At 41.2% G+C, this 23,251-nt stretch overlaps 1 protein-coding gene across 1 annotated transcript in view; it reads left to right on the plus strand.

Moving 5' to 3' along the window:
* Nucleotides 1-23,251, plus strand: part of LOC140486503 (neural cell adhesion molecule 2-like) — a 1,585,952-nt gene that overhangs the window by 1,552,472 nt on the left and 10,229 nt on the right. Inside the window, exon 17 of the mRNA XM_072585744.1 lies at nt 22,970-23,086. Within this exon, the coding sequence (XP_072441845.1) occupies nt 22,970-23,086 (117 nt within the window). The remainder of the gene's footprint in view (nt 1-22,969; nt 23,087-23,251) is intronic.

Consider the following 23,251-nt stretch of genomic DNA (forward strand, 5'->3'; position numbering starts at 1 on the left):
CACAGGCCCATCACTCTCTGGCTGAAGAAATGTCTCCTCATTTCTGTTTTAAATTGACCCCCTCTAATACTAAGGCTGTGCCCACGGGTCCTAGTCTCCCCGCCTAACGGAAACAAATTCCCAGCGTCCACCCTTTCTAAGCCATGCATTATCTTGTAAGTTTCTATTAGACCTCCCCTCAACCTTCTAACTCTAATAAATATAATCCCAGGTTCCTCAGTTGTTCATCATACGTTAGACCTACCATTCCAGGGATCATCCGTGTGAATCTCCGCTGAACACGCTCCAGTGCCAGTATGTCCTTCCTGAGGTGTGGGGCCCAAAATTGGACATAGTATTCTAAATGGGGCCTAGCCAGAGCTTTATAAAGTCTCAGTAGCACATCGCTGCTTTTATATTCCAACCCTCTTGAAATAAATGACAACATTACATTCGCTTTTTTTAACCACATGCTCAACCTGCAAGTCAACCTTTACAGAATCCTGGACCAGCACTCCCAGATCCCTTTGTTCTTTGGCTTTATGAATTTTCTCACCATTTATACAGTCTGTCCCTGTATTCTTTTTTCAGAAATGCAAGACCTCGCATTTGCTCACATTGAATTTCATCAGCTGTTTCTTGGAGGACCACTCCCCTAAACTGTAAATCTTTCTGCAGCCTCCCCACCTCCTCAGAACTAACTGCCTTTTCACCTAACTTCATATCATCAGCAAACTTGACCAGAATGACCCCAGTTCCCTCATCTAGATAATTAATATATAAAATGAACAGCTGCGGCCTCAACACTGAACCCTACGGGACACCACTTCTCACTAGCTGCCATTCCGATAAAGAACCTTTTATCCCAACTCTCTGCCTTCTGTCAGTGAGCCAATCCCCAATCCATGCCAGTAGCTCATCTCGAACACCCTGGAGTCTCACCTTACTCAGCAGCCTCCTGTGAGGCATTTTATCAAAGGCCTTTTGGAAGTCTAGGTAGAAAACATCCACCAGGTTTCCCTGGTCTAACCCACTTGTTACCTCTTCAAAAAATTCTAACAGGTTTGTAAACACGACCTCCCCTTGCTAAATCCATGCTGCCTTGTTTTAATCTGACGCTGCATTTCTAAGAATTTAGAAATCTCATCCTTAACGATGGATTCTAGAATTTTACCTACAACTGAGGTTAGGCTAATCGGCCTATAATTTTCCATCTTTTGTCTTGATCCTTTCTTGAATAAGGGGGTTACAACAGTGATTTTTCAGTCACTGGGACTTTCCCTGACTCCAGTGAAGTTTGAAAGATTACAACCAACACCTCTGTTACTTCTTCAGCCCCCTCCCTCAGAAGTCTAGGATGTAGACCAGGAGATTTATCAATGTTTATACCTTTTAGCTTTTCTAGCGCTTTCTCTTTTGTAATGGCTCCCATACTCAACTCTGCCCCTTGACTCTCCTTAATTGTTGGGATATTACTCATGTCTTCTACTGTGAAGACTGACACAAAATATTTATTAAGTTCTTTAGCTATTTCCTTCTCTCCCATCAGTAGTCTTCCTGCATCAATTTGGAGGGGACCAATTTCTACTTTTGTCTCTTGTTTGTTTCTTATGTATTGAAAGAAAATTTTACTATCATTTCTAATATTACTGGCTAGCTTACTTTCATATTTGATCCTCTCCTTCCTTAATTCACTCTTTGTTATCCTCTGTTTGTTTTTGTAGTTATCCCAATCTTCTGATTTCCCAGTGCTCTTAGCCACCTTATAGGTTCTCCCTTTTTTTATAATACATTTCATTACTTCCTTTGTCAGCCATGGCTGTCTCATGAACCCCCGGATAATCTTTGTTTTCTTTGGGATGTACCCATGTACTGTGTCCTCAATTACACCCAGAAACCCCTGCCATTGTTGCTGTACTGTCTTCCCTGTTCTGTTCTGCTTCCAGTTGATTTTCATCAGTTCCTCTCTCATGCCCTTATTTAACTGTAACACCATTATCTCCGATTTTGCCTTCTCCCTTTCAAACTGCAGACTGAACTCACCCTCCTAAGTGCTGCCTCCTAAGTGTTCCCTAACTTTAAGATCTTTTATAAAGTCTGACTCGCCATAGCACCAAGCCCAGTCTAGCCTGCTCCCTTGTGGGCTCCATCATAAGCTGTCCCAAAGAGCCATATTGTAAGCATTCCATGAATTCCTTTTCTTTGGATCCACTGGCAACGTTATTCACTCAGTCAATTTGCACATTGAAGTCCCCCATGATCACCGTGACCTTGCCTTTCTGACATGCCCTATCTATTTCCTGGTACATCTTGCATCCCTGGTCCTGACCCATGCTGGGAGGTCTGTAAATAACTCCATTATGTTTTTTTTTGGTTTGTGGTTCCTCAATTCCACCCACACAGACTCCACATCATCTGACCCTATGTCATTCAGTGCCATAGATTTAATTTCATTTGTAACTAACAAGGCAACCCTAGCCCTTCTGTCTTTTTAATAAGTTGTAAATCCTTGGATGTTTAACTGCCAATCCTGAACTCCCTGCAACCATATCTCTGTGATGCCTACCACATCATAATTATTCATGATGATTTGTGCCATTAATTTATCTATTTTGTTACGAATACTATGAGCATTCAGATAAAGCACCTTAATGCTAATTTTCTTATTCCCATGATTTCCATCACCTCTAACAGTATGTCCTACTAGTAGTAACCTACAACATCCTTCATCACTGTTCACAACTCTACTGACCTTAGGGTCATCGCAAATTTACTAACCCATCCTTCTATGTCGTCATCCACTTACAAAAATGACAAACATCAGTGGACCCAAGACAAGCCCTTGCAGTACACCACTAGTAACTGAACTTCAGGATGAATATTTTCCATCAACCATCACCCTCTGTCTTCTTTCAGCTAGCCAATTCATGATCCAAACTGCTAAATCACCATCAATCCCATGCCTCTGTATTTGTGTAATAGCCTACTGTGGGGAATCTTATCAAATGCCTTACTGAAATCCATGTACACCACATCAACTACTTTATCCTCATCCACCTGCTTGATCACCTTATCAAAGAACTCAATAAGGTTTGATCACCTACCCTTCACAAAACTATGTTGACTATCTCTAATCAAATTATTCCTTTTCTAGATCATTATAAATCCTATCTCTTATTAACTTTTCCAACACTTTACCCACAAACTGAAGTAAGACTCACTGGTCTACAATTACCAGGGTGTCTCTGCTCCCCCACTTAGATAAGGGAACAACATTTGCTATCCTCCAGTCTTCTGACACTATTCCTGCAGACAATGATGACCTAAAGATCAAAGCCAAATTCTTAGCAATCTCCTCCTTGGCTTCCCAGAGAATCCTAGGATAAATCCCATCTTGCCCAGGGGACTTGTCTATTTTTCACTTTCCCGAATTGCTAACACCTCCTCCTTGTGAACCTCAATCCCATCTGGTCTAGTAGCCTGTATCTCAGTATTCTCCTCAACAACATTATTTTTCATCAGTATTCACACTAGAAGGAAAACATTCATTTAGTACTTCCCCTTTCTCCTCCTGACTCCACGCAAAATATCCCACTACAGTACTTGATTGGCCTTATTCTAACTCTAGGCATTCTTTTATTCCTTAGGGTTTTCCTTGATCTTATCCGCCAACAACTTCACATGCCCACCCGCCCGCCCGCCCGCCCCCCCCCGCCCCCCCACCCCACCCCCCCCCCACCCCACCCCCCCACCCCCACTCCCCCACCGGCTCTTGTTAGTTCTCTCTTTAGGTCTTTCCTGGCTACCTTGCAACCTTCAAGCGCCCTAACTGAGCCATCACATCTCATCCTAACATAAGCCTTCTTCTTCCTCTTGACATGAGATTCAACTTCCTTAGTAAACCATGGCTCCCTTGCTTGACAATTTCTTCCCTGCCTGACAGGTACATACTTATCAAGGACCCGCAGAAGCTGTTCCTTAAATAAGCTCAATATTTCAATTGTGCCCATCCCCTGCAGTATACTTGCTCATCCTATGCATATTAATCTTACCTAATCACAGCATAATTGCCTTTCCCCCAGTTATAAGTCTTGCCTTGCAGTATATACCTGTCTATTTCTATCACTAAACTAAACATAACCGAATTGTGGTCACTATCACCCCCAAAGTGCTAAACGTACCTCCAAATCTAACACCTGGTTGAGTTCATTCCCCAGTACCAAATCTAATGTGGCCTTGCCCCTTGTTGGCCTGTCTACATATTGTGTCAGAAAACCCTCCTGCACACATTGGATAAAAACTGACCCATCTAAAATACTTGCACTATAGTATTTCCAGGCAATATTCGGAAAGTTAAAGACCCCATAACAACTACCCTGTCACTCTCACTCCTATCGAGGATCATCTTTGCTAACCTATCCTCTATATCTCTGGAACTATTTGGAGGCCTATAGAAAACTCCCAACAGGGTGACCCCTTCTTGCCTGTTTCTAATCTCAACCCACACTACCTCAGTAGAAAAGACATCAAATGTCATTTCTGCAACCGTCATACTGTCCTTGACTGGCAATGTCACCTTACCCCTAACAACAACCCACCCCCACCCCCTTTTACCATTTTCTCTGTTCTTACTGAAACATCTAGATCCCAGAACCTGCAATCACCATTCCTGTCCCTGCTCTACCCATGTCTCTGAAATGACCACAACATCGAAATCCCAGGTACTAACTAATGCTGCAAGTTCACACATCTTATTCCAGATTCTCCTGGCATTGAAGTAGACACACGTCAAATCAACTTCTTGTTTGTCAGTGCCTTCTTGCAACCTTGAAACCTTAGTTCTGACCTCACTACTCTCTACCTCCTATATACTCGGACTACAATTTAGGTTCCCATCCCCCTGCCTAAATTAGTTTAAACCCACCCAAAAATGATTTAAAAGGCATCTGGATTGGTACATGAAGAGGAAGGAGTTAGAAGGATATGGGCCAAGTGCTGGCAAATGGGACTAGATTAGGTTAGGACAGAGGGTGGGGAACCTTTTCATGTTGGAAGGCCGCATTATGTTAGCTGTAATCTAATAAGGTCGCATCCAAGAAACTTCAATTATATATTTTTCAAAATTCACATTATTTTGTAAAAACCTAACTACTATGTACTAACAAAAAAAGGAAAAAAAAGATGTTAATTCTAAAGTTAACTAACCTTTTTATGACTTTGTTGTGACTGTTTTTTGTAGGAAAGCATTTGAATATTTAGTTGCAGCATGGAAGTCTGCAGTTTTAGCCCTTATGACTTACCAATATTTTAATTGTGGTGGTCAGTCTGTGAGGATTATTTCATTGAATTTTCTTTTCCTCTCTGGTATTTTAAATACATTCATTTTAAGATTAAAATAAAAATAATAAAGGACGAAAAAGAACATATTAATAATAAAATAAAAGATTTGTTCTGCAAAATTTGGATTCATTCAAAAGGCCACACACAATTGCCTAGAAGGCCAGAGGTTCCCCACCCCTGGGTTAGGATATCTTGTTGGCATGGATGAGTTGGACCCAAGAGTCCTGTACATCTCTATGACTCTTAAAATGTGAGAGAAACAGGGTATTAGTTGCAGCGTATTTCAACATTGCTAACATTAACTGGAATGGCATTCGTGTGAAAAGCTTATTCAGGGTGGGATTTTTACACAATGCATCCAGGAGAGCATTTTGTTCCAGTGTGTAGATCATCCTATTAGGGATGGGGCAGTGATGGACGTAATCCTAGGGAATGAAGCTGGTCAAGTGACTGAAGCATCAGTAGGCCAGTAGTTTTGTGGATTATAACCATAACTCTGTCAGTTTCAAGTTCATTATGGAAACGGATAAGGACAGTGCAAAGTTGTGACTAAACTGGTGGAAGGCTGATTTCAATATCATCAGACAGGATTCAGCAAACAGACTGGGTGCAGCTACTCCCAGGTAAGTCCAATTTTGGAAAGTGGAACTTCTAAAAAACAAAGTAGTTTAGTGAGCATTCAGGACTGTTGTGTTCCTTTAAGAATGAGAGGTATCTGGATACGTGGATATCTCGGGATGTTGAGAGTTTGATCAAGAAATAAAATGAAGCGTATGTCAGATGCAGAGCATTAAATATTGGACCGATCTTTCAGAAGAATAGAGTGTGTAGAGGTTGCTTAAAACAGAAATTAGGAGGAAGAAGTGGGTCATACAGTATCTTTCACAGATGAACTCATGGGACACCCTTATTATATGTATACTAGGGTAAGAGGATTATCAGGGAAAGAGGGGAACCTATCAGAGAGCCATCTGCATTCACAAACATTGTAGCTGGGGATTTCACTTGGATTGATGAGGTTCTGGAACACGTTAGGATTAATAAGGAGGAGATTTTAGATTTTAAGCAGGCATTAAAGTACAATAACCCCTCAGGCCTGATGAAATGTATCCCAGGATGGTATAGGAGGCAAGGGAGAAGATAGCTGGTGCCCTAGCGGAGATATTTAATATTTCACTGACAACAGATGATTGGAGGATAGTTAATGTGGCTCCTTTGTTCCAGAAGGGCAACAGGGATAGGTTGGGTAGTGACAGACCAGTTAGTCTGATGTCAGGGGAAGGGAAGTATTGGAAAAAATTCCAAGAAATAGCATTAATCGATATTTGGAAAGGCAGGGATTGATTGGGCATTGTTAGCATGGAATTGTTAGGATATTGTTATCCTGTCCGACTAATTTAATTGAGATTTTTGAAAGCTGACGAACTTTATTGATGAGGATAATGCAATTAATGTGGTCTATGTGGAAAATAAAAGAACTGCAGATGCTAGTAATCAGAATCAGAATCAGAAAACCTCAGCAGGTCTGGCAGCATCTGTGTTGATAAATCAGGGTTAATGTTTCAGACAGAGGCGCAGCACGGTAGATAGGTTGGTGAAGAAGATGGGATGTTTGTCTTCATTAATCAGGGCATACATCTAGGAGTAAAGAAGACTTGCTACAACTTCAAGAGGGTGAGAACTCAAGACCAGAGATGTACTGCTGAGGTTGCATAAGACTACATTGGTTAGGCCACGGATGGAATACTGTGCGCCGTTCTGGTTGCCACACTATCAGAAGGATGTGATTGCACTGGAGAGGGTGCAGTGGAGGTTCACCAAGAAGTTTCCTGGGAAGAAAGTCTACAAGATGAGAAGAGACTGGACAGGCTGGGTTTGTTTACTTTGAGAGCAGAGGAGGCTAACGGGGGATCTGATTGAAGCATATAAAATTATGAGATCGTGAGAATATCTTCTGCATGGCAGACCAGGTCTAAAACCAAAGTACATAAGTGTATGGTGAGAGGAGATCTAAGAGAAAGTTCTTTCACCCAGAGGGTGATAGTAATATGGAACGTGATGTATGAGAGGCTGGTGGAGACAGGTACTCTCACAGCATTTAAGAAGCATCTGAACTTTAAAATGTCAGGGGATAGTAGGTTATGGATGAAATGCAGCTAAATGGAATGAGTGTAATTTGGTGTTTTTTTGGTTGGCAGAGACATTATGCTGTATGACTCTCTGGCTGTGCAACTCAAAGCCGTCTGCAGCAATGGTTCCATAGAGTCCACATCCTCAGCTGAAGAAATTTCTCTTCATCTCAGTTCTAAAGAGTTGAGCCTTCACATATTGTCCCCTTCCACTCTATCTAAGCCTCTTAGTATTCTTCAAATTCTCTCATTCTTAAACCACTTCAAATACAGATTCAGAATCCTTAATCTCCCCTCATATGACAGGCCCTTCTTCCCTGGGATCATTCTTGTAAACCTCCTCTGGACCTCTCCAATGCCAACACATCCTTCCTTAAATGTGGGGCCCAAAATTGCTCACAATATTCCAAATGTAGTCTTATGCAGCCTCAGCAGTACATCTCTGGTCTTGAATTCTCACCCTCTTGAAATAAATGCTAACGTTGCATTTGCCTTCTTAATTGCCAACTGAACCTGCATGTCAACCTGAAGAGTGTACTGAACTAGGACTCTCAAGTCCCTTTGTGTTCCAGATTTTCAAAGCCTTTCGAAATTCAGAAAATAGTCTACACCTACATTTGCTTTCCATAGTGCACAACCACACACTTTCCCATATTGTACTCCATTTCACACTTACTTCTCATTCTCCTTGCTTGCCCAAGTCCTTCTGCAGCCTTCCAATCTCTTCAACATTACCTGTCTCTCCACCAAGCTTAGATGCAAAGAGTGATTATCACCGCTACAACTTGTTTGAGTTTCTTAAAAGGAAATTTTACAAGGTCCTGAGAGGACAATTCCAACCATTATAACAACTGTGACACATTATACTTATACAATTGCTGGAACATCTTAAATTAACCCAGGAACTCCTCAGGAGATACGGAGTAACATGTGACACTGAGTCACACCAGACACAGTTAAAAGCTGGCATAATAGTGAGCTTTTTTGTTCTGGATGGTGTAAAACGTCTTGAGTTTTGTTGGAGCTGCACCCATCCAGGCAATTGGGGAGTATTCCATCACACTTCTGAACATGTGCCTTGTAGATGGTGGACTCTGGGGAGTCAAGAGCTGATTTACTGGGTGCAGGATTCCGAGCTCCTAATCAGTTCTTCACCCTTGGAATTCATGTTCCGGTCCTGGGTGACCTCTGGAAAGTTGAAATGGGGAGATTCAGTGATTACATTCCATTGAATCTCAAGGTTCTCTCTTACTGGAGATGGTTATTGCCTGACACTTGTTGAGTGCCAACCGTACTTACCACTAAATAGACCTAGCTTTGGTTTTGTTATATCTGGCAATCGGATATTTCATTACCTGAGAATAGAATGAACAAGTGTGCAATAATCTGTGAAAATTCTCATTTTTGATGTTATGATGGATGGAAGGTTATTGATGAAGCAGCTGAAGATGGTTGGCCCTAAGACATCACCCTGAGGAACTCCTGCAGGGTTGTCCTGGAGCTGAATTGGAATTGACCTTCACTGACACATATACTCAACTAACACAGTGAAAAGTCACCACTTACAGCTCCACTTAGATTAAAAAGTATCTAAGTATAGCTTCTTTAGTTACAAGATCACAGAAAATAGGGAAATAGAATGTCCACGTTTGCAAAAATAATTGTTCAGAATAGCAGTCTCCCAACCAAGAAGACACTGTTACTGAGCCACCTGTCTGCACTGGACCCTTGTTCCAAACTGCACCAGGCTCCACCACGAGGATCATGAGGGTAGGAGATCGCTTCAGACTGCCATGCCAGGCCAAGGATGCCTTGCTGAGATGAAAAGACACCACCCCAGGAGGCCATCCTGAGTGGCCACTACATTGGTCGGGAGTTCGCTATGCCAGGCAGGTAGGTCCCCATGCCACGCCATGAGGCCACTGTGCCAGGCTGGGAGGTTGCCATGTCAGTCCAGGAGGCCGCTATGGTTCTGAGTTGACTGACCTTCAGTGAGCACAACCATCTTCTTCTACGCCAGGTATGACTCCAACCAGCAGAAAATGTTTCCCCAATTCCCTTTGATTTTAATGCCACAGGCCTTTCTGTCACCATACTTGGTCAAATGTTGTCTTGATGTTATCGGAGACATTCTCAACCCACCTTTAGAATTCAGTTCCACCAAGAATCTATTGTGGAATTTGTGATTAAGGATAGCCTGGATTTTTGCTTGCATGTTTCTGGAACCTTTCTTTAAGATGGTAAAAGAATTTCCAGGATTTGGTGATGTATACAATTTATGAAATTAAATTAGCTTGGATGGAATAAAAAGCTTTCCTTCTCCACCTTTACGTATCTTGAGGATTAGAAATAATAGACAGAAATATATAGTTTGTTAGTTAAAACTCTCTATCACTGTAATGCACCATCCTTTTAAGGTCCCTACATTCCTAAAACTGTGTCCAGTTGTGCATCATCTGAAATCTGGACCAGGATGGCCTTATATTCTGCTCTGGAACATCCTCTCCAAACCTCTTCGTCGCTGCTCCTCCCACTTCACTATCAGATGCTGCTAAAGATCTACCCTTTAACCCAGATGCTTGATCATTTAGCCTCACATCTCTTTCTTTGGCTATGTGTTGATTCTGGATTGATTTCACTGCTGTAGTATTGGGGTGATTCAATCAGTTTAAGGTGCTGTATAACTGTTAATGAAACTGTTGTCTCTATGAATTAACAAAGACTGAGTACAGTCTCAAGGCAAGTTCTAGCTGATAATTCCTGTGTATATAGATCTTAATGTCATCCCCGAAAACTATCACATATATCTTTTCACTCTGATGATCTGCTCACGGACCTGTGTTTACGATCAGACAACTGTAGTTCAAGTCAACTAGAGAGCGAATGGATTGTTTACCAGGATTGCTTTGGAAGTCGGAGATTCTCTGAGGAGAGTGCATTCCGATTGTCTGCGTGGTGCATCTACATCAACTATCAAGCAGCAAGATGTCCATTTACAGATGGCAAATACCATTGAACACTGAGAATCCTGGACTCTGTGACCCTAATGCAGAAAGGAATGAAATGTTATAAATTCAATCTCATGCATCTCCTAATGGGTAGGGGATTTGAGAGAGCAATTCAGTGTTGCTATCGTTTTCTATTCCATTTGAGAAAGCAGTGAACAGAAGAACTAAGAGCAGGAGTAGGCCATCAGGCCCTTCAAACCTGTTCCGCAGTCAGTAAGATCATGTTTGATCTTTTCATGGCCTCAGCTTCACTTACCCACCCACTCACCATAACACTTAATTCCTTTACTATTCATTAAAATAGTTATCTTAGTTTTAAAAACGTTTACTGCAGTGTCATCAATGACTTCACTGGGCAGGGAATTCTACAGATTCACAACCCTCTGAGTGAAGAAGTTCTTTCTCAATTCAGTCCTAAATCTGCTCCCTCTTGTCTTAGTTTCACCTGACAGTGGAAACATCCTCTCTAGGTCTATCTTATCTATTCCCTTTAGAATTTTATAAGTGTCTGTAAGATTCCCCCCCCCCCCCCCTCATTCTTCTAAATTCCAGTGAATATATTCCCAGTCTACTCAGCCACTGTTTAAGAAGGGTGGTAAAGACAAGCCAGGGAACTATAGACCGGTGAACCTGACATCAGTGGTGGGCAAGTTGTTGGAGGGAATCCTAAGGGACAGGATGTACATGTATTTGGAAAGGCAAGGACTGATTAGGAACAGTGAACATGGCTTTGTGCATGGGAAATCATGTCTCACAATATTGATTGAGTTTTTTGAAGATGTAACAAAGAAGATTGATGAGGGCAAAGCAGTATATGCGATCTATATGGACTTCAGTAAGGCATTCAACAAGGTTCCCCATGGGAGACTGATTAGCAAGGTTAGATCTCATGGAATAAAGGGAGAACTAGCCATTTGGATACAGAACTGACTCAAAGGGAGAAGGGAGAGGGTGGTGGTGGAGGGTTGTTTTTCAGAAGGAAGGCCTGTGACCAGTGGAATGCCGCAAGGATTGGCGCTGGGTCCTCTACTTTTTGTCATTTACATAAATGATTTGGATGCGAGCATAAGAGGTACAGTTAGTAAGTTTGCAGTTGACACCAAAATTGGAGGTGTAGTGGACAGCGAAGAGGGTTACCTCAGATTACAACAGGATCTGGACCAGATGGGCCAATGGGCTAAGAAGTGGCAGATGGAGTTTGATTCAGATAAATGCGAGCTGCTGCATTTTGGGAAAGTAAATCTTAGCAGGACGTATACACTTAATGGTAAGGTCCTAGGGAGTGTTGCTGAATAAAGAGACCTTGGAGTGCAGATTCATAGCTCCTTGAAAGTGGAGTCGCAGGTAGATAGGATAGTGAAGAAGGCGCTTGGTATGCCTTCCTTTATTGGTCAGAGTATTGAGTACAGGAGTTGGGAGGTCATGTTGCGGCTGTACAGGATATTGGTTAGGCCACTGTTGGAATATTGCGTGCAATTCTGGTCTCCTTCCTATCGGAAAGATGTTGTGAAACTTGAAAGGGTTCAGAAAAGAATTACAAGGGTGTTGCCAGGATTGGAGGATTTGAGCAATAGGGAGAGGCTGAACAGGCTGGGGCTGTTTTCTCTGGAGCGTCAGAGGCTGAGGGGTGACCTAATAGACGTTTACAAAATTATGAGGGGCATGGATAGGATAAATAGACAAAGTCTTTTCCCTGGGACCGGGGAGTCCAGAACTAGAGGGCATAGGTTTAGGATGAGAGGGGAAAGATATAAAAGAGACCTAAGGGGCAACTTTTTCACACAGAGGGTGGTACATGTACGGAATGAGCTGCCAGAGGATATGGTGGAGGCTAGTACAATTGCAACATTTAAGAGGTATTTGGATGGGTATATGAACAGGAAGGGTTTGGAGGGATATGGGCCGGGTGATGGCAGGTGGGACTCAATTGGGTTGGGATATCTGGTCGGCATGGATAGGTAGGACCAAAGGGTCTGTTTCCATGCTGTACATCTCTATGATTCTATGACTGTATAATTCGGGAATCAACCTAGTGAACCTCCTTTGCACCCCTTCCTTTCTCACGTAAGGATACCAAAACCACACGCAGAACCCCAGGTGTGGCCACCCATTACATTGTACAGCTGCAACATAACCTCCCTGCTTTTAACCTCAAACCCTTCAGCAATGAAGGAGAAATTCCATTTTCCTTCCTAAATACCTGTTGCACCTGCAGACCAACCTTCTGTGATTCATGCACAAGGACACACAGGTCTCTCCGCATCGCAGCATACTGCAAACTTTTACCTTTCAAGTAATAGTCATTTATCAATGCTCCTCCTACCAAAATGGATGATTTCTCATTTATTTACATTGTATTCCATCTGCCAGACCTTTGTCCACTCACTTAAATTATCTACGTTCCTCTGCAAAGTCTCAAAGTCCTCTGCACACATCACTCTGACACTCATCTTAGTGTCATCTGCAAACTTTGACACACTACACATGGTCCCCAACTCTAAATCATCTACGTAAATTGTGAATAACTTTGGTCCAACACTGATCCCTGAGACACACCACTAGTTACTGTTTGCCAAACAGAGTTGCTTCTTGTTCGTCAATCAATCCTCTATCCATGCTAATACATTGCCCATAATGCCTTGCATCTTTATCTTATGCAGCAACCTCTGTCAAAGACCTTTTGGAAATATAGGTACACCATATTTACTGGTTCCCTGTTGTCCACTGTGTTCATATGTCTTCATAGCATTCCAAAAGATTAGTTAAGCATGACCTGCCCTTCATGAACCCATGCTCTGTCTGCCCAATGCGACAAGTTTATCTAGATGCCTTGTTATTTCTTCCTTGATAATGGACTCAAGCAACATCCTCACTACAGAGGTTAAGCTCACAGGTCTATAATTCCCCAACTTTTGTCTACCACCCTTTTAAAATAGTGGCATCACATTTGCTGTTTTCCAATCTGCTGGAACTGCCCTGAAGCCCAATGAATTTTGGAAAATTACCACAAGTGCAGTTGCAATTTCTCTCGCCATCTCTTTTAGTACCCTGGGATGCATTCCACTAGGGCTAGGAGACTTATCTACCCTTAACTCGATTAGCTTGCCCTACACAAAGAGACCTTGGAGTGCAGGTTCAAAGCTCCTTGAAACTGGAGTTGCAGGTAGATAGGATAGTGAAGAAGGCGTTTGGTATGCTTTCCTTTATTGGTCAGAATATTGAGTACAGGAGTTGGGAGGTCATGTTGCAGCTGTACAGGACATTGGTTAGGTCACTGTTGGAATATTGCATGCAATTCTGGTCTCCTTCCTATCGGAAAGATGTTGTGAAACTTGAAAGGGTTCAGAAAAGATTTACAAGGATGTTGCCAGGGATGGAGGATCTGAGCTACGGGGAGAGGCTGAATAGGCTGGGGCTGCTTTCTCTGGAGTGTCGGAGGCTGAGGGGTGACCTTATAGAGGTTTACAAAATTATGAGGGGCATGGATAGGATAAATAGACAAAGTCTTTTCCCGGGGTGGGGAGTCCAGAACTAGAAGGTATAGGTTAGGGTGAGAGGGGAAAGATATAAAAGAGACCTAAGGGGCAACTTTTTCACGCAGAGGGTGGTACATGTACGGAATGAGCTGCCAGAGGATGTGGTGGAGGCTGGTACAATTGCAACATTTAATAGGCATTTGGATGGGTATATGAATAGGAAGGGTTTGGAGGGATAAGGCTGGGCGCTGTCAGGTGGGACTAGATATAGGTTGGGATATCTGGTCGGCATAGACAGGTTGGACCGAAGGGTCTGTTTCCATACTGTACATCTCAATGACTCCATGACTACCTCTTCCATGATAATGATTGCTTCCAGGTTGTCACCTACCTTTGTCTCATTGTCAATTTCTGGCATGTTATTAGTGTCTTCCACTGTGAAGACTGACACAAAATACCTATTCAATACCTCAGCCATGTCATCATATCCCATGACTAAATGCCCCTTCTCATTCTCTAAAGGACCAATATTTACTTTAGCCACTCTTTTCTTGTTTTATATATTTATAGAAACTTTTGCTACCTGTCTTTATATTCTGCACTAGTTTCTTTCTCTTTTTTTCTCATATTCTATCTTACTTTTCTTTATCAGTCTTTTTGTGGCTTTCTGTTAACCTTTAAAGCTTTCCTAATCTTCTAGTTCCTCGCTGATCTTGGATACTTTGTATGCATCCTCTTTCAATTTGATAGTCTCCTGCATTTACTTAGACACCTCATGGCATTCAGGTTAGGGGGACAACCTGAATTAGTAGTGTAAGAGACCTTTAAGTTTTTGTTAAAACCATTTAACAAAGGAAGGGGAATGGCCAGTTCTCCCAATTCAGGATTTCTAGCTTGTTTTAGCTGTCGCAGTCACAAGATGTTTTGTGTACCAGAAGGGTTGCAAGCTTCAGTAAATGATTCTTAACTGACTTTCACGGAATTCTCTCTTGTTGTTGTTCCCTCCTGGACTGGAAGAATCTGTGTTTGAAATTACGTTTTTGCCAAGGGGTGTGTTTATGGGATGTTATTATATTGGAACAGTTAATTGGTCAAGTTACTTTAACAAGTATTAAGTTAAGCTTTCCAATTGTTAAGTTATTCAAAATTTTGCTTTTTTTTCATGTTTTATCTGTACTATTTTCTTATGAAGATGTGGGCGTACTTTAAGAGAGTTAAAAGCAGCAGAACTACCAGACGTAGCACAAATTGTTCTCAATAAGACAACAATGTAACACTTGCTCAAACAACCCAATTAGTTCATTGCCTGGAAACAAAACAAATTCAAATTCAGCCTATCAGTTTCAATTATACCCTGAAAAAATACCAATTTCCAATGAAGTTTGTAATGAGTATATTGACAATCTGATGCTTTGGGGATATAAGACCTGGGAAAATTGAACAGTTGAGAGGAGAACTGCCAAGCCCAGCAAGTAACCAGACTGTTTGAAAATAGCTCTCTTAAAATGTACCTTTTCGATAAGTAACCTGTAACACAGAAATTCCTAAGAAGAAGAAAAAAAGATACAGGAAGATTCGAATAGAAGAACGAAAGCTGCCTGGTTCTGAGATAAGAAATATTGTTTTGTAAATCTTAATTAGGAGTGTTATTGGGGAAAGTGAGGACTGCAGATGCTGGAGATCAGAGCTGAAAATGTGTTGCTGGAAAAGCACAGCAGGTGAAGCAGCATCCAAGGAGCAGGAGAATCGACGTTTCGGGCATGAGCCCGTCTTCAGGAATGAAGGGCTCATTCCTGAAGAAGGGCTCCTGCCCGAAACGTCGATTCTCCTGCTCCTTGGATGCTGCCTCACCTGCTGTGCTTTTCCAGCAACACATTTTCAGCTAGGAGTGTTATTGGACTAGTATTATAGAAGGGAAGGTAAAAGATAGGTTAGAGGAAGGAGTTGTAAGTAGTTGTTAGTTACTTATTCTCTGTTATACTTTAAGAAATAAAGTTTCAATTTTTACTTTAAATAGTCCTTGGGCACTCATATTTACAGATTACTGCATGGGATTGATCCTTTCTGTGTTGTTGGTTTTAAATTAAGCAGGAGGGTTTATCACATGTCGTAACAGTTTGAGGGGGGTGTGCAGGCAGCATTTTCCAGTGAATAGTTAACTAACCACTACTTCCAATTTCTTCTTCTAACCTATCTTCTATGTTCCCTTCTATAATGCTTCTTATCCCAAAACCAGGCAGCTTACGTTCTTCTATTTGGATCTTCCTGTGTTATCTTTTCTTCTTCTTAGGAATTTCTGCATCACAGGTTTCTGATTGAAAAGGTACTTTTATGAGAGCTATTTTCAGGCAGTCAGTTTACATGCTGGACTGGGCAGTTCTCCTCTCAACTGTTCAATCTCCCCCAGTCTTATACCCCAAAGGCATCAGTTTGTCATTGGCTTTTAAGATTGTCAATGCACTCAATTCAAACTGGATTGGAGCTTGATATTTTTGGGGTATAATTTAAACTGATTGGCTGAATTCAAATTTGTTTTTCTTTCCAGACAACGAGCTAATTGAGTTGTTTGAGCAAGTATTACATCGCTGTCTTATTGAGAACACTTGGTGCTTTGTCCAGTAGTGCTGCTGCTTTTAACTTTCTTAAAGCACATCCAGATTTTCATAACTGTTTAAATAAATTGTGTTTTGCTTAAAGCTGAATGGTTTGACCAGCTGTATCAGACCTGGAACACTCACTTCACATCTGCCTTTCAAATAAGAAAAAGTTAGGGTCTAGACTACATTCTTAAAATATATTGAGGAGGTCTGCCCTGGTCAATAACACCAGTGAAGAAATTCACAAAGATGTGATGCTCAGTAAAGTGCTCAATTATGTCATGAATGGTTAGCATTAAGAGTGCAATATGCAAAATTGCAGGAATATATCACACATAGAAATAAACTAACATTTAGAAGGAGATTGGTTGGAGGAATATAATCAAGACGTCTCAGAGATAGTCCATACAAAATCAGTATTAGGAAGCTAATCTTGCCATGCAAGCATGGACAAAAATATTGAAGCATTGTTGAAAAGTTGTGAAGTATGATCTAGAATTTAGAAAGTTATGGAGTGCTCTGATCGTTGCCATCAAAATACTAACCGGGTAGATAAAGATAAAGGGTGGTAGAGGTTTGGAACTCTCTGACACAAACAGCAGTTGATTCTAGATCAGTTACTAATTTTAAATCTGAGACAGATTTTACTTTTGTTCAGCAAAGTTATTAAGGAATATACACCAAAGGCAGATTTGTGGGGTTAGACCACAGATTAGCCATGATCGCATTGAATCATGTAAGAGAGTTGAGGGGATGAATGGCCTACTCCTGTTCTTAAATTCATGGAAATGATGGAACATTGTTCTGCTCATTCCTTGGTTAAACTCAAGAAACCCATTGGAACAAGTACATGTTGATCTATTTATTTAGTAGGGCAACTGTGCCTTGTTTTGATCAAGAGTTATAGCAACTAGAAAAGGTTAAGTCTCAACCCAACACCACAAGGATCCAAGCTGTTGCAGGTTTGAGAAATCAGTTTGGAGCGCAATGCATGTGTCACCAGAGGTGCTGGTTTCAAATCATGGACCGCAGTTTACATCACTGTAGAATGAAATACACAGCTTGAAAAGAGGTGTTTACAGGAGTATTTTCTTGGTGACAAGCTAGGCAGCAAGTTTCGTGCTTCTATTCATCCCAAACTAGGGACCATTGGGTTATCTTACTGAAGAAAGTTTGCAACAAGTGTTCACCTTATGGGTGAGTGTCCAAAAACACTCCTAGAATAAGGATTAATTTGTTAAAATCTGATGCCAATAACAAAGAAAGAGAAAACAAACAAGGCAATGTAAGGACCATCATGATATACCAGACATTATACTTAGAGAATTCAGCGAAAACAATATCAAACTGATAACTGGGTATGTGTGATTGAAGTTATGTGAAGAATCGAGCTGCATAATTTGGAATAGCTGGAGTGAGACACTGTCAATGTCATTTGGATTATCTAATCAAACAATAAAATATGATAAAGGAAGACATTGAGAAACCTCTTTTAGTCCCAATTTTAATTATTAGCCTCCAAATGAGAGTCAGAATGAAACTGAAAGATTGCCAATATCACAACATCCACTGGTGTAGCGCAGTTCATCCAAGTTTTTGATTGAGACAAAAGAATCAATGTCAAAGTTCCATCCATTAAATGCAGCAGGCAGTCAAAGTTAAAGTCCAGATGTGACATAAGTGCACATGTTGAAAGGACATGTGGAAGGAGAAACTTAGGCAGAAAGAATAACAAACCAGGTAAGTCAAATGAAATAAGGGGAAAAGACGTTATCAAAATTACCTCTGAAATTATCAGTCATAAATGTTTTGGTTGTGATAACAGTGTGGATAAATAGACAATTTGACCTATTAAATTTTTCTGATATTGTTGGTTCAGTCTCATTGTATTCTAGAAAGTTATGTAGATTTTAATGTATTTTTTATTTAGTGGGGTGGGAGTGTAACAGATTGCAGTACCTGAGTATTCTGTAATGCTGCCATCTCTGTTGAGAAGCTACGTAAATGAAACTAATTCAATAATGGCTGCCTGCAGGCATATACTGTACAGGTAAATTTTATGCTTACTCATTATAGCACACAACCTCTTTGGAATCGGTGTTCCAAATAATAATACAACATGAACCTTCATCAGGGTCTAGAGGAACTAGACAATTCACTTCACCTGTAGGGCCCATGGTGGTCATTGTGTACTGTACCACTGCATCTTCTGAAGCTTTCATAGAAGAGATTGGAGTGAGACCCTTGAGGCTTGTAGTTGAAACGTGCAAAGGTTTACCTATGCAGGAGGAAATTTATGGTCATATTTCAAATTCATGGTGATTGCGAGCACACAGCATTTCACAGTAGGAGAAACTCAAAAAACACTTAGACATTCCCCAAGCGTTTGCATTTCACTAAATTCCAGCATGCACAATTTCTTAAATCCTCAAGCCATTTGAGTCCTTCCTATCTCAAGTAAAGAATGTGTCACCAATAGGGTTGCAAGCTCTCCCCTAATCCTCACGCGAACCCTCTGTCTCTGTTACAGACAAGGCCCCTCCATCCTTGTCTGGGCCAATGGGGTGCAGCCCCATTTATTTGTGGGAAAACCTCTTCAAGGGCTGTGAGGATGAGCAAATCAGTATCTCCAAACCCTCTCTTGTAATTCTTTCTGTCACCATGTGCCCACTTTTCCTGCTATTAAGTGTGACAGAGCATTGATGTGCATCCTCAGGGGCATTCACTCCTCCTCAGTATATTTTTTTATTCACTCTTATGATGTGGCTGTTGCTGTTTGGCCAGCATTTATTGCCTGCTCCTAGTTGCCCTTGAGAAGATAGTAAAGAGCTGCAGTCCATGTGTAGTAGGTTGACCCATAATGCCCTTTGTGAGGGAATTCCAGGATATTGACCCAGCAACAGTGAAAGAATGGTGATATATTTCCAAATCAGAGCAGTAAGTGACTTGGAGAGGAATTTGAAGGGCCTGGAGTTCCCCATGTATCTACTACCATTGTCCTTTCAGTGGTTATGCATTTGGACGGTCTGTGTAAGAATGTTTAGTGAGTTTCTGCTGTGCTTCTGTAGAAAATACAGACTGCTACTACTGAGTGTCGGTGGTAGAGGAAGTAGGTGTTTGTGAATGTGGTGCCAGTAAGGTGGGCTGCTTTGGCCCAGATGGTGTTAAGCATTTGAGTGTTCTTGGAGCTGCAGCCATCCAGGTACGTGGGGAATATTTCATCACACTCTTGACTTGTATCTTGTTGATGATGGACAGACTGTGGAAATTCAGGTGAGCTGCTCACTGCTGCATACCCAGCCTGTGACCTGCTCTTGTAGTTACTGTATTTATAAGGCAAGTCCAGTTCAATTTCTGGTCAATGGTAACCCCTATGATGGGGATATATCAATGATGGTAATCCTATTGAATTTCAAAGGGAGTTTGTAGATTGCCTCGGTCTCTGTTGATGATGATGATTGCCTGGTGTGTAGCGTGAATAATACTTACCACTCTTTTGTCCATGCCTGAATATTATCCAAGACTTGCTGCATTTGCACGTGGACGTTTTCTGTATCCAAGGAGTGCTGACGTTCATAGTGCTGAAAATTGAACAATCATCAGTGGGTATTAAAGCGTACACTACATCTCATAGCGAACATCTCACTTCTGACCTTATGACAGAGGGAAAGTCATCAGTGAAGGAGTTGAAGATGGTTGAGTTGAGGACACTATCCTGACAAACCCCTGATGAGATGATCTGGGGTTGAGATAACTGATGTTCAACAACCACAACTATCTTACATTGTATATAACTCCAATCAATGGAGAGATTTCCCTGATATCCATAGATTCTACTTTTGCTTGAGCTCCTCCATGTCACATTCAGTCAATGTGGCCTTGATATTAAGGTCAGTCACTGCCACTTCATCTCAGTTGTGAACTCCACATTCTACCAAATCATTGCTGAGCAATTAGCAGAGCTCAATATAATGTATTCTAAACCCCATTAATCTTGCTTTAACCCCACATAGATCTCTGGATGATGTCTGTTGACATATGTTGTCGAAGGGAATCCTGAGGGTCAGGATGTACATGTGTCTGGAAAGGCAAGGACTGATTAGGGATAGTCAATATGGCTTTGTACGTGGGAAATCATCTCACAAACTTAATTGAGTTTTTTGAAGAAGTAACAAAGAGGATTGATGAGGACAGAGCAGTAGATGTGATCTATATGGACTTCAGTAAGGCGTTCGACAGGGTTCCCCATGGGAGGCTGGTTGGCAAGATTAGATCTCACGGAATACAGGTAGAACTAGCCATTTGGATACAGAACTGGCTCAAAGGTAGAAGACAGAGGGTGGTGGTGAAGGGTTGTTTTTTTAGACTGGAGGCCTGTGACCAGTGGAGTGCCACAAGGATCAGTGTTGGGTCCACTACCTTTCTTCATTTATATAAATGAGTTGGATGTGAGCTTAAGAGGTATAGTTAGTAAGTTTGTAGTTGACACCAAAATTGGAGGTATAGTGGACAACGAAGAAGGTTACATCAGATTACAATGGGATCTTGATCAGATGGGCCAATGGGCTGAGAAGTGGCAGATGGAGTTTAATTCAGATAAATGCAAGATGTTGCATTTTGGAAAAGCAAATCTTAGCAGGACTTATACACTTAATGGTAAGGTCCTAGGGAGTGTTGCTGAACAAAGAGACCTTGGAGTGCAGGTTCATAGCTGCTTGAAAGTAGATTCACAGGTAGATAGGATAGTGAAGAAGGCATTTGAGATGCTTTCCTTTATTGGTCAGAGTATTGAGTATAGGAGTTAGGAGGTCATGTTGTGACTGTACAGGACGTTGGTTAGGCCACTTTTGGAATATTGTGTGCAATTCTGGTCTCCTTCCTATTGGAAGGATGTTGTGAAACTTGAAAGGGTTCAGAAAAGATTGATAAGAATGTTGCCAAGGTTGGAGGATTTGAGCTATAGGGAGAGGTTGATTAGGCTAGGGCGGTTTTCCCTGGTGCGTCGGAGACTGAGGGGTGACCTTATAGAGCTTTATAAAATCATGAAGGACATGGCTAGCATAAATAGAGAAGATCTTTTCCCTGGGGTGGAGGAGTCTAGAACTAGAGGTCATAGGTTAAGAGTGGGAGGGGAAATATAAAACAGACTCAAGGGGCAACCTTTTCGCACAGAGGGTGGTACGTGTATGGAATGAGCTGTCAGAGGAAGTGGTGGAGGCTAGTACAATTACAATACTTGAAGGCATGTATTAAAGGTATATGAATAGGAAGGGTTTGGAGGGATATGTGTTGGGTGCTGGCAGGTGGGACTAGAGTGGGTTGGGAGATCTGGTCGGCATGGATGATTTGGACTGAAGGGTCTGTTTCCATGATGTATGTCTCTATGACTCTATGACAAGAATCATGTTGCAGCCATAAGGGTCACACCTCTGAGTATTAGGTAAAAGCTCATTGATGTGAAGAAGAGAATGATAGCTGCTTCGTATTTAACCAGGTTTCAGCTTTCTTGAAATCATTTGAGTGTAGTACTGGATGTTTAAAATGAGAACATGGACCATTTGTCTCAATCTGGTCAGTCTAAGTTCCACAGAAGGAAAGATAAATAAAACTGAGTAAATATGTCCATAAAAAAAACAACATAGATTTTGACAATAGAGTCAACTAAGCTTTCAGAGACTCCACTTCCTAACAATAAAATTCTCCAAAGTATGTTGATTGTCACATGTAATCTGAGTTTTTGACGTTTGAGGAATACAAATATCCTGATTTTTTCATGTGTTGTATTTGTTAAGCATGCAGTATCTATATGAAAGAAAGTATTTGGCAAAGCTTTCTTCCTTGTACAGAATTATATAAAGTGGACACAATAAAAATAGGAAATTCAGACAAATGATTTATTCCAGTATTTATGCTATACACCGACACCATACTGTCCTTCCTCATGAAACCCTACCAGCATATCTTTCCATTTCTTTCTTGCATTTATCTAGTTCTCTCTGAAGTTCATCTACGCTACTCACCCAATCTGCTCATGAAATAATAGCTTCCCCAACACTCTCATTCTCTGGATAAAGAGGTTTCTCCTGAATGCTTTATTGGATTTATAAGTAACCAATTTATGCTTTCAGCTCCTAGTTTGGTCTCCACTATTACCATCAACATCACCTCTACATCTACCTGATCAAGTCAGGACAAAATCTTACAGATTTCCAAGAAGTCACACTTCAGTTGTTGTATTATTAGAAAAGAGCCCCAATGTTTTTTTCCAATCTTTAATACTAAATGCTGATGCATCTTTATGAAAATAACACCAACAGTCACAACAAGGTGCACTTTGATAAGATTTATACCATTTCAAATTGAAAAATATAAGTTCTTTGCACAAAAGATGCCACTCCTTAAAGGTCAGGCACTGGCTAATTGTAATTTTGCTTTTTTAGGAAGGATGGTTCAAAAGAGCCCATAGTGGAGATGAGGACAGAAGATGAACCAATCACAAACCATGATGGGAGCTCAGCGAATGAACCAAATGAAACCACACCACTCACAGAGCCTGAGTAAGTGCCTCTTCCTTCATTGGTTTAACATTGGGAGCAGCATGAGAATATAAGATGATGCAACATATGGTGGTCAACACTGAGAACCCTGATGCTCTAAGACTGAACAATGATAAAAATGGACATTAATTGTCTGACACAGTGTTTCTTCAATTTGGCACTTTG

The sequence above is a fragment of the Chiloscyllium punctatum genome, chromosome 15 (genome assembly GCF_047496795.1).
Source record: "Chiloscyllium punctatum isolate Juve2018m chromosome 15, sChiPun1.3, whole genome shotgun sequence".
In the NCBI taxonomy this organism is placed as follows: Eukaryota; Metazoa; Chordata; class Chondrichthyes; order Orectolobiformes; family Hemiscylliidae; genus Chiloscyllium; species Chiloscyllium punctatum.